The 11,584-nt window shown below is 49.1% G+C and overlaps 1 protein-coding gene across 3 annotated transcripts in view; it reads right to left on the reverse strand.

The window, feature by feature from the left end:
• Positions 1-564: 564 nt before the first annotated feature.
• Positions 565-11,584, reverse strand: part of Actn1 (actinin alpha 1) — a 95,438-nt gene continuing 84,418 nt past the window's right edge. The window contains exons 13-22 of one of the 3 annotated variants that reach the window (XM_005343267.3): positions 10,776-10,884; positions 10,223-10,363; positions 9,357-9,539; positions 8,354-8,488; positions 7,153-7,332; positions 5,556-5,702; positions 4,525-4,605; positions 4,067-4,132; positions 2,775-2,933; positions 565-1,474 (exon numbers count right to left, since the gene is read on the reverse strand). In XM_005343267.3, coding sequence (XP_005343324.1) covers positions 1,316-1,474; positions 2,775-2,933; positions 4,067-4,132; positions 4,525-4,605; positions 5,556-5,702; positions 7,153-7,332; positions 8,354-8,488; positions 9,357-9,539; positions 10,223-10,363; positions 10,776-10,884 — 1,360 coding nt within the window. In that variant the 3' untranslated portion in view covers positions 565-1,315. The remainder of the gene's footprint in view (positions 1,475-2,774; positions 2,934-4,066; positions 4,133-4,524; positions 4,606-5,555; positions 5,703-7,152; positions 7,333-8,353; positions 8,489-9,356; positions 9,540-10,222; positions 10,364-10,775; positions 10,885-11,584) is intronic. The other 2 variants (XM_005343269.3, XM_005343268.3) reach the window with 2 other exon arrangements.

The following is an 11,584-nucleotide window of genomic DNA, read 5'->3' on the forward strand; positions in this document are numbered from 1 at the left end:
GGGGAGAAACAGGTAAGGAGAAAGGGGCAGGCCTTCTAACAACACAGACTAGTCTTAGATGATAAGTTGGAGCCTAGCATCATGTATTCTTAGATACAGGTATGTGCACGCGTGTGGGTGCGTATGAATCATCTATGTTGTCAGTGAGTTCTTGTGGTGCTCAATCGCTGTTATTTGTGGTACATTTTGGGGGTCCAAGAGACTGAATTCAGGGCCTACCACATGCTCACCACATACCCTGCCACCAAGTCGTTACAGCCCCAGCCCGCTATGTGACATTTAGAGCAGAGAAGGGGAACACGACCCTGACACAATTCAAGCCGTCCCCTGTAGCAAAAACAAACTGTTTGTGGGGAGCATGCAGAAGTCACAGACTCTACAGAGAGCAGCCATGGCCTTTCAACTTCCAGTACAGAGAAACCATCTTTCCCTTTCCGGAATAAAGAAATGAGATTGAACATACCAGGCTCAAAATCTAGAGGTGAGCGGGCACAGGTATCCCACACCATTCCTAACACACCCCACCCTCACTTTTGGACATCAGCAAAAGGAGCAAACAAAGTGGTGTCACGGGAGTGTTGTTTTAATAGAGTCTGTGCCAAGCAACATCATAATCTCCAAGTTTGCCCTATCTTTAATAGGCAATATTCAAAATTTTTTTTAAAAAAAAGTCTGCATTCATAAAACAGGCCAGCCACACTTTTGAGGAGACTTATTTAAAAATGAGAAGCCATGAGTTATCTTCTTTGAAAAGCAGCCATTTCAAAAGATTTTCTTTAATATCATAAAATACTCTCACGGACAGGTGAGCTAGCAAACACATGCACCAATGTGGCTTTGACAAGAGCCCACCTCCCCCACCCCCACCCCCGTGGACAAAAGAGAAGAAAAATGAATACAGCAGACGGAACAGGTAGAAGGAAAAAAATTCAGTAAAAAGAAAGGAATATAACTTTGTGCTTGGTTATTTTCCTATGTCACAACAAAAACATTTCGGTGCAAATAGTTAATTTTTCCTCTTTTCCATTTAAGACTGGTGGAGAAAAAAATACTTTTTTTCTATAATAAAATATGTAGTTTTTGGATTTTTTAACTTTTTTTTTTAATGTAACTCTTTTTTTTTTTTCCTTTTTTGCAGAAAATAATTTTGTAAACTGTCTCACTTCGCCAGCAGGGAGGCTCAGTGCCGCCCGGGTCGCAGCTAGTCCCCCTGGTGGCTGAGCTGAAACCAAACCCGGACAGCCGGACTGGGCAGAGGAGGAGCAGGGTGGGGCGCACGCGCAGAGGGCCAAGGTGGGCGGGGCGGGGGGGCAGGTTAGAGGTCACTCTCCCCGTACAGCGCGGTGGAGAAGGACATGTAGTCTAGAGCACCGGGCACAGAGTCTGGGCCCGCGTAGGGGGCCATTCTCGCGATGCAGTATTCGGCTTGGTCAGGTGGCAGCTCGCGGCGCAGCTCGTCCTCCGTGATGTAATTCTGCAGAGAAAGCATGGTCAGAGTCGCAAAGCTGGAAAGCAGCTCTGCACTGCCGCAACGACTAGGTAGTAAATTTGCCAGTAATGTCAGAGAAGACGCCCTGATCGGTATAATACATGCATACATACATATAACAAGACATGTATGTGCATGTATATATATATATATATGAATACATTATATATTTACATATTACATATCATATGTATGTACACACACACACACACACACACACACACATAAAATTGTTTAAAACTTTGTGCTTTTAGTATCCACTTCAACTTCCTTCCAAACCAATTCCACCGAGATTCTTCTCATTCATCCTACAGGTTTATAGTAACCATGCGCTGGCTTGGTATCAAAGGTTTTCTGGCTGAACACATGCATTCCTAAGAGCCCTCCACATCCTCCACCAGCGTCTAACAAGGGGTGTCCAGCAGTTTAGGAAGCACAGCTACCGGCCGCTTTTGTAACTGGTCTCCAAGTGTGGGTCTTGCTGCATAGCTCAGCTGGCTCCTAGCCTGGGCCTCTGAATCTCCTTTCCTTCCCCACTAGGTCAGTCAACCTGGACGCTGCTGTTTGTAGGAGTTGAGGGTTCTGGGATAACATTTCTCAACCCATGGGTTGCGACCCCTTTGGGGTTGAACGACCTTTTCACAGGGGTCGCACACTAGATATCCTGCACATCAGATATATATATCACGATACAGAACAGTAGCAAAATTACAGTTATGAAGTAGCAACGAAAATCATTTTATGGTTGGGGGGGGGTCACCACAACATGGAGACCTGTATTATTAATAGATCACAGCATTAGGAAGGCTGAGAACCACTGCTCTAATATTTACCAAAGACTTCATAGCTCCAAGTCCTACAACTGTGAATCCCTTGGGACCCAATGTGAGGAAGAGTGGGGCTGCCCTCTGTCCACTCCAGAAGTCAGGTGACCACTACCCCTTTCTGGACTGTTCTCTTCCTCTCTGAAATTAGGCGTTTCAACTAGATGGCTTCTGGATCCTACAAGGTGGTATGACTCACCCAACTACACACTCCAAAGCACTTAACTCCTCCGTTCAACATTAAGTGGTTTTTGCAGACTTGCAGGGTTCCTTGCAAAGGTTTTCCTTAAGCCGATACCATGTCCTAACACCTTAGCTGAGCCCAAGGCGTTAGCAAATGGGCAGAGATACACAGCAGTGAGGCCCCATGGGACCCTGGAAGGAATGACTGAGGTGCTCATATCGCAACCGTGTGCCCGACCAGAGTCCAAACAGTGTCTGAGCCGCCACAAGAGACCCACCTTATCTCCAGCCAGGATCTTGAAGGACGCCATGACTTGATCTGCTGTATCCGTGTCAGCTGTCTCTCGGGACATGAAGTCGATGAAGGCCTGGAACGTCACTACCCCCAAGCGGTTGGGGTCTACGATGCTCATGATGCGGGCAAATTCTGCCTCTCCCTGGAGGAAACAGCCAACCCACACCTATCACCTAACAGCCTCCTGGAGCATCTCAGGTTGACCTCAAGCCCTGTGTAGCCTGTGGAGGACACAAAAACCCTCTGATCTGGCTTGGGGTGCCCCAAGGGTGTGGCAGAGACTCGGTAGTTGGAGACTCAGGACTTCCCACCCCCCACAGATCCCTGAGTTCCCTTTACAGAAGATATTGGTGGTACTGATTACAGTGACAATAATATCAGCACAGGCTAACACTTATACAGCATGCGCTATATGCCAACTACTATTCTAAATGTTTTATAATGCATTTAATTATTAGTTTACCACAATTAAATAAAATCATAGTATTTCCATCGCATGGAAATCTGAGGCCAAGATAGGCTAAGTGATTTACCCAAGATCACAGGACTAAGAAGGAGGAAGCTAGGCTTAGAGAACTCAGGCTGTTTCCCTATCACTATGTATTTCCCAAGCACCAGTCATGTGTGCTCGTGACCATGTTATTTAACTCTTACAACTACTAAGGCGGCTTCCCTCACTTCATGACACTACAGATGTTGATGGACTTACTGAGTACACACCTGGCCCAGCCCTTAACCTTGCCGGGCACCACAAGCGTTCTGTATTTGGCCCAATAGATAGGAATTCCCTGTCTATCCAGACAAGTGTCCTGTCCTCCTCAGAAAGCTGGATGAAGTGGGGATACACCAAGGTTAGAGAGGGGCCTGGGTCAACGACTGAGTGGTGGCAGGCCTGGATGGGGCTGTTACGGGGCAGAAATATATACCTCCGTGTCTCAAGTAGGGGAAAGTAGAGCTACCATCCCTATACGCCTTGGGGTTGGCCATCCAGTCGGTGTCCACCATGGGAATAAAAAAGTCCTCTCTCCATAGTACCATAAGGTGTCGCAGATGACAACGCCAAGCCTCTCAGCCATACCCTGACCCCCATGGGTCGTCTGGTTTTCAGATTTTATCTTCCCCAAGGATGGGGACAAGGGGCTCTCCTGGGGAGGGCAGTGCTAACCTAAGGGCCTCAAGTCTCCCATTACTAAGACTTGACTTCTCCAGTTAGGTGAATGCCTCCCAGCCAGGGCAACAGAAAGCCTGGCAGGCAGAGGATGGGGTTTACGTTACCATGTTGTAACCCATGGAGATAAGGCAGGCGCGGAAATCATCTGTGTCCATCATGCCCGTCTTCTTCTGTGGGGCAGTGGCACCAAGACACAGGAGGGACAGACAGCCAGGGGCCAGGAAGACAGCAGAATGAAGGGTGGAGTTTATGGTGGAGATCAGGGAGAGCCACAGAGCAGAGGAGGAACACGTCAAAGGAAGACAGAGCAAAGAGTGATGAGACGTGATGAGGGAGAAGAGGCGGATACCCAAGCAGGTTCCCAGGAAAGATACCGAGGACAGAAGTCAGAAGTCAGAGGAACCCAACGGGGCAGGCAGGGATAGCAGAAGAGGATGAGCCCCATGGCCCACGGGAAGGGGGACAGGGAGATTCAGACAGAGAGAGAAGAAAAAAAGGAGAAATGCGTTATTTCTCGCCCCAGAGGCCACCCTTGAGCGTGCTCCATGCAGGAGGCAAGTACCTGGGGGTCGTTGCCAATATCATAACCCAAGCTGATGAGGCAGGCTTTGAACTCTTCAGGACCCAGCGTGCCGGAGTGATCCTGGGGCCGTGGTGCGCCAGGCAGCGAGCCATGCGGTGTCAGGGAGGAGGCCGTGAGGGGGTGGGGTGGGGGTAGGGTGGGCCATGCCCCAGGGAGGAAGGTGGTGTGTGTGGGGAGACACAGGGACAAAGGCATGCGGATGGAGAGGGTGGAGGGTAAGGGGGGTGGGGGAGAGGGGAAATAAAAGTGCACACAGTTAGACACACGGACAAGGTTCCAGAGGGGGCCCTGTCCCTGGCACACACAGTCCTGCTTGGGAAAGCAGGGCCAGAGGGGAACATGATGAGCCACAAGGGTGAGAAGCTCCCGGAAGTGCCCCAGGTTACCTGATGTCTCCCAGAACCCTACCCCCCCCCCCACCTCGCCAGGTCCCTGGAGGGCAGTGAAGCAGGCAGGGTGGTGGACAGCACCTGGCCTCATATCCCGCCTCCCTTGTGGATGTCCCCAAGCTCAGGGTACTGGGAATGTGCAGCCCATCCTGAAGCTGACATGAGGAGCCACGACAGCGTACTCTAATGCCCCCAGTAGCAGGTCCCAAATGCAGCCTTGGTATGGGCAGTCTCTTTTTGCTTCTTTGTCCCAAGGCAGAGGTAAGGGACAGGCCCCACAGCCGTAGGCACAGGGTTTTACTTGTGGCTCTGGCAGCCTCATTCCTGAGGGTTGATTTCCCACAGGAGAGGAACAGTCAAGGATGCAAGACCCTCTCACCCGCAGTAGCATTCTCTCTAGGAACGCCGTGAAAGTGTGCAGGGCGAGACAGGCTTTCCAAGGCCAGCTCAGAAAGCCTGGCTTTATGGGGTAGACTGAGTCAGGGCAGGCTGTTGTTAGTTCCTTGTCCTCTCTCCTCCTCACCTACCGAAGGACCAGGCTCATGCCCTGGGCAGTGCCCTCCAGGGCCCTGGGTCGGGGGTTGGGGACCACTCTAGGTGAGCAAGGAGTAGGGCTCTCACCCGGTCAAAGTGGTTGAAGGAGGCCCGGAACTCGTTCATCTGCTCCTGGCTGATGCCTTTGGCATCCCGGGTCAAGATCTGGTTCTCCACTTCATTGATGGTCCTGGCAATGGTGGTGAGCAGCTGCTCCCAGCCCACACGGATGTGCTAGGGGCAAGTGATAAACTTGTCAGGCCCAGGCTCTGGGCTGTCCAACCATTCCTCCTCCCAACTCAAAAAAGGGCTGGAGAGATAGCTCAGGGGATTAAGAACATTTGTTGCTGTTCCAGAAGGTCTAGGTTTGATTGCCAGCCCCCATCTATAACTCTAGCTCCAGAAAATATATTCCCTTCTGGCCCCCTTGAGTAGTGGCACACACATGGTGCAAAGACATACACTCAGGCAAAATACTCTTATCCATAAGATAAAACAAATATATTATTTGTGAAGGCCAAAACAGTTAGCTTGACCATCTTTCTGGAGTCACAGTGTTACCAGTAGGAGGGACACAGCACATTCTACCAGGACAGAGGGCCTGAAAGGGGCAGGAAGGGCAATAAGATCCGGATTTGCCAATGGAACTTTGTTAGAGAAGGAAGGTAGGCTTTGTGGTGGGAAAAACTAAAGAACAAAAAATAATAGAGTGATCCCCTCCCAACAGCTCCTATCTCACAACTCCACATAAGGGCACATACATCTACAAGCGAACCATTGATCTACACCAATACAGCTGGCACCACAATGGCCTTCTGGTCAAAGCCAAGCTAAATACACCATGGTGGTCTCAGTGATCACATAGTAAAACTGCATGCAGCCTGTGTAAGCACACCCTATGGCATGTGAACAATGAGGAAACGGCTGAACAGGGCAAGCCTCGTAACATATCCTACATGACGGGATGAACAGCTAACATCCTATAGGAAGTGGGTACCTACATCAGTGATGTTTTGAGCCCACTAGCATCAATATCACTGCAAGGTGCTTGTTAAAAAGTGAGATTCATTAACTGCTGCCTTAGAACAAATGAATTCTGGAACCAGGGACCGGATCTGTGCACTTGCCACAAATTCTCTGGGGCATCAAGAAGGTGCCGAGGACTGAAGGTACAGAGTTTCAGGGATAGAAAGAGTGAGGACCCCTGTTGTGAGGAGTGGGCTGCGTTCCCACCCAGCTCCCGCACGGCTAGCTTTATACCCGAAATAACACACAAATTGTATTCTTTTAAACACTGCTTGGCCCATTAGCTCTAGCCTCTTACTGGCTAACTCTCACATCTTGATTAACCCATTTCTAATGAGTGTAGCACCACGAGGTGGTGTCTTACCGGGAATATTCTTAACCTGCATCCATCTCGGAGAGGAGAGCTATGGCGACTGCTTGACTCAGCTTTCTTTCTCCCAGAATTTTGTTCTGTCTACTCTGTCTATCTAAATTTTGCCCTATCAAAAGCCAAGGCAGTTTTTTTTTTATTAACCAATGAAAATAACAAATAGACAGATGACCCTCCTCCATCAGATCCCTCCTCCTCTACTTAGATTCCTTGGGAGATGCTGCCCCAAGCGGAGGACAGCAAGGGCCCCCAGCTTCTTCTCAGAGAAGCAGGACCCAGCCTGTTTACCTCCATGGTGTAGTTGGTGTGCTTATTATCAAAGATAAGTGCCTCCTGGATAAGCTGGTGGTCACACTCCAGCATGTCAATCTTTGGCTTATAGTTGACAATGCTCTTCTCGTACTGCCGCAGGTGGCTGAGCTGGTCCTCCAGGGTACCGTGCATCTCGATGGAGATCCTCCCAATCTCCTGTCCATCGGGAAAGAGATAACATCAGACCCACTCAGAGGGCAGGGGCAAGTCCCCCAAGGTCACTTCTACTAGCATCCTGGCCCTAGAGAAACTAGAACTAGCAACACTGAACATGAAAAGATATTTAGCATGGACGGTTCTCGGAAAGGAAGCTGCACATTATAGTACTATATTAAGCCTTGGCACTAGGTGGAGTATCTTCCATCAATCATGTACCTCTTAGCGCAAGGAAAGGGTTGGATCAGAGTCAATAGCTGACCCAAACACTCATTTTGCTTGCTATTTAAACGCCTTCCAGAGAGCACTGCTCCCAGCCAGCTCCCTCCCAACCAGGACCCCTCATATTTCTCAGTTCACCTGGCATACCTCCTCTGCAGCTATTTTTGCTCCTGCTCTTTTGTCCCCTAGGATGGTTATGCAAGCCCTGCTGAGGCACCCAACCTCATGAGCGAGGCCTAATGTATACTTCTGCCAGCCACTGACTCATGTAAGTGGTTCTTGGCGAAAGCAGGTTTTATTCATTCAGTTCAATCCCCTGTTAACATTTATCAAGTATTTAAAAGTCGAGTCTTGGGGGTGCAGGGGTGTGTGTGTGTGTGTATGCACATGTACACACTCATATAAATTTGACAAAGACTCTACACTCAAGATGTTCAGTGATCACTCATCACACACATCCCACAAAATGTTCTATACTTGTGCTAAGAGGCTTGTTGAGCTCTCTTACGAAGAAGGATCAGGCCCACCGCCTGGGGAGCGGTAACGGAGACAAGGCAACCCAGAGGGGCTGAGCTGACCCAGGCATCTACTTGCTCTTTCTGTGGAACTTTCATAGGAGTTCCTTAGTAGTGTCCTACTTTGCCCCAATCAAACCACCAGCAACCCCTGCAATTGAACGATCGTGTGCTCAGACCTCAGTCTTCCATGGTCCCTCTTAGTAACCAGGTGACTTGGCTGGTTGGAATGGTAACAGGAAAGGGTAAGACAGTCCCAGCCTGGTTCCCATGACAAGACTCACCTCCATCTTGGTCTGGATCCAGGGCCCAATGACATTGGCTTGGGCCCCAAACTGCTTGCGTAGCCTCTCATTGTGCTGCTGGCGGGCATGCTCCTCTGTTAGTGCCTGGTCCCTCCGGGGCACCAGCTGCCGTACCTGGGGTGGGCATAACCATAGGACTCTGTAGGTATGCCAGTCACATGTCCCATACTCCCAGGAGAGGAAATGAGGACCCCCCATGAGGAAAAGAGGCAAGTCAGAATGCAGTAAGAGAGCAAAGATGTCAACTTAGACCAGAAACTCATTCACTAACAAATGAAAACCAATGAGATACAGATAAAAATCCTGCCCTTAAGAAACGTACAATGGTTTGCAACCACTTTGGAAATCAGTATGGCAATTTCTCAGAAAATTAGGAAGCAATCTACCTTAAGACTCAGCAATACCGCTGTTGGGTATATACCCAAAAGATACTCAATCATACCACAAGGACATGTGCTCAACTATGTTCATAACAGCATTATTGGTAATAGCCAGAACCTGGAAACAACCTAGATGCCCCTCAACCAAAGAATGGATAAAGAAAATATACATTTACACAATGGAGTATTACACAGCGGTAAAAAATATGACATCTTGAAATTTGCAGGCAAATGGGTGGAACTAGAAAAAACCATATTGAGTGAGGTAACCCAGACCCAGAAAGACAAATATAATATGTACTCACTCATAAGTAGCTTTAAGACATAAAGCAAAGAAAAATCAGCCTACAGGTAAACCCCAGAGAAACCTGACAACAAGGAGGACCCTAAGAGAGACACACATGGATCTACGTAGGAAGGTGAAAAAGATAAGATCTCCTGAGTAAACTGAGAACATGGGGGTCACAGGAGAGAGTAGAAAGGAAGAAGGGAGGAAGGGAGGAAGAGTGGAGAAAAATGCATAGCTCAATAAAAACAATAATAAAGAAGAAATATACAGTGGTTCGGCCTATGCCCATTAGCCCTTAAGCCCTTCAACTCACATGGTCCCATTTGCCATTGATCTCCTGAGGCGTGATGGTTGTATAGGGGTTGGTGCCTGCCATGTTGACATGATAGGTCTGGACAATCTTGGACACTTCATTGTGGATGCCCAGGATGGCCAGGCGCTCTTTGTCAGCATCTGGGAGAGTGGCCTTGAACTGCTCATGGGCTGTGGTCAGTCCCTGGACAGACAATGGCAGGAGTTAGTGCTCTCCTCAGACAAGATAAACAAAAGGAGCCCAAGAAGTCCCAAATAAAGGACTGAAGGCCCCTGAAGGTCAAGTCCTACACCTATTAAAGACGTGGGAACACCAAACCAAGTTCTGATGGCAGATTTGGGATATGGTATATAATAAAGTCTACATTTTTGTGAACACAAAAGAAAAGGTCAAAAGAACACATAAATAAATACATTTGTCTGCTCGGCAGTGGTGGCCGAGCATGTCTTTAATCCTAGTACTTGGGAGGCAGAGGCAGGCAGATCTCTGCGTTTGAGGCTAGCTTGGTCAGCAGTACATGGTGAGACCCTATCTTTAAAAGGGAGTGGGAGGCTGGAGAGATGAGTCAGCAGTTAAGAGCACTTGCTATTCTTGCAGCGGACCAGGGTTCAGTTTCCAGCATACATATGACTGAACCAGCAACCATCTGCAACTCCAGTTTCAGGGGAATTTGGGCACCGTATCCAAGTGGCACGCATACATACATGTAGACAAAACACCCATATGCTGTTCATAACATAAAAATAAAACAATCTTAGAAACCAAACAACTCAACCTTCCATGCTAACTCTTCTCAATCTATGGGATCCTTGGGATACTGGTTCTCGGTTTGTCCTAAAGAGGATCAGCCTCTCCGGGATGCCCACCTGGATCTCCTCAATGGTATGTACAATGAAGGTGTCCTGCAGGTCCTCCATGGCTCCCTCCATCCAGTTGTTGAAGGGTGCAGCCCGCTTGGCATATTCCAAGTACAGCTGGTCGATGGTCTCCAGCAGCTTCTCTGTTCTCTGGGAGTATCAAGTGGGGTGGACTGGTTAGTAGAGTGATACTCGAAAGCCAAGACCCCGGGCATCTTGGTCTAGAAGCGCCAGACTGGACGAGGCAGAAAGAACCAGTTCTTCAGTGGCTCCAGGTCTTGGCTGTCAATTGACGTATCATCACATTGGAATCACTTGTCCTAGTCCCAAGAGGGTCTGGTTTACAGAACGGGACAACTCTCAAAAGGCTAGAGCTGGGCTCACAAGTTCATGGGGACGGGAGGAGGATCTCCATCAATGCAAACTTCACACATTCTCAGTCAAAGTGAGTCTTCCTATTTAGGCCAGAGATGGGGATGGTCCAGGGAATCATGGGAACTTAAAAAGCAGAGAACTAAGGAGGAGGAGCAGGAAGTGACACACAGCACTGCAGGGTCCTCACCTCTAACGCTTCCCTCCGCTTCTGAGTGAGGGCCCCAAGATTGTCCCACTGGTCACAGATCTTTTGGCAACGAGCATTGACACTGGGTGAGTCATAATAGTCCAACTCACTGTAGGGTGGGAAGAGACAGACAGGGGTCAAAGGATGAGGGACACACAGGTTGAGGTGGGCAGGTATGGAGCCTGCCATTCCTGTTCCCGGGGATGTCAGGAGCACTAGCTGCGCTGGGGGAGCTGAGGGTGGTCTCCTCTGCACACTTCCAGCACCCTGCCCCGTTCCCGCCTCCTTGGCTTTCAGGAAATCAGAGGCAGGAGACAGCCCTTGCTGCAAATAAAGCTGGTGGTGAATCTAATGGCCAATCATGGGAAGCTGCTGAGGCCCAAGAAAAAAAAGCTCAGAGTCAAGGACTAAGGTTTGGGAGCCAGGCAAGGTGGCTCATGCCTATAATCTCAGCACTCTCCTAGGAGGCTGAGACAGGAGGATTGCCAAGTTTGAGGCTAACCTGAGCTACTCATTGAGTTCTAGGTCAGTCTAGAGCCACAATTTGAATCCTGTCTCAAGAGAAAATGAATGAACAGAAAACCAAAATCTAGGCTGGCAAGATCAAGATGGTCCAGTGGGTGAAGCACTTGCTGTGTAAGCTTGAAGACCTGAGTTCAGTTCCTGGAGCTCACAGTAAAAGCAGAGGGAGAACCAACTCCTTCCCACTGTCCCGATCAGCACGTATGCACCATGGCATGCGTATGCCTGTTCTCGTTCTCTCTCTCTCTCTCTCTCTCTCTCTCTCTCTCTCTCTCTCTCTCTCTCTC

The sequence above is a fragment of the Microtus ochrogaster genome, chromosome 1, assembly GCF_000317375.1.
Source record: "Microtus ochrogaster isolate Prairie Vole_2 chromosome 1, MicOch1.0, whole genome shotgun sequence".
In the NCBI taxonomy this organism is placed as follows: Eukaryota; Metazoa; Chordata; class Mammalia; order Rodentia; family Cricetidae; genus Microtus; species Microtus ochrogaster.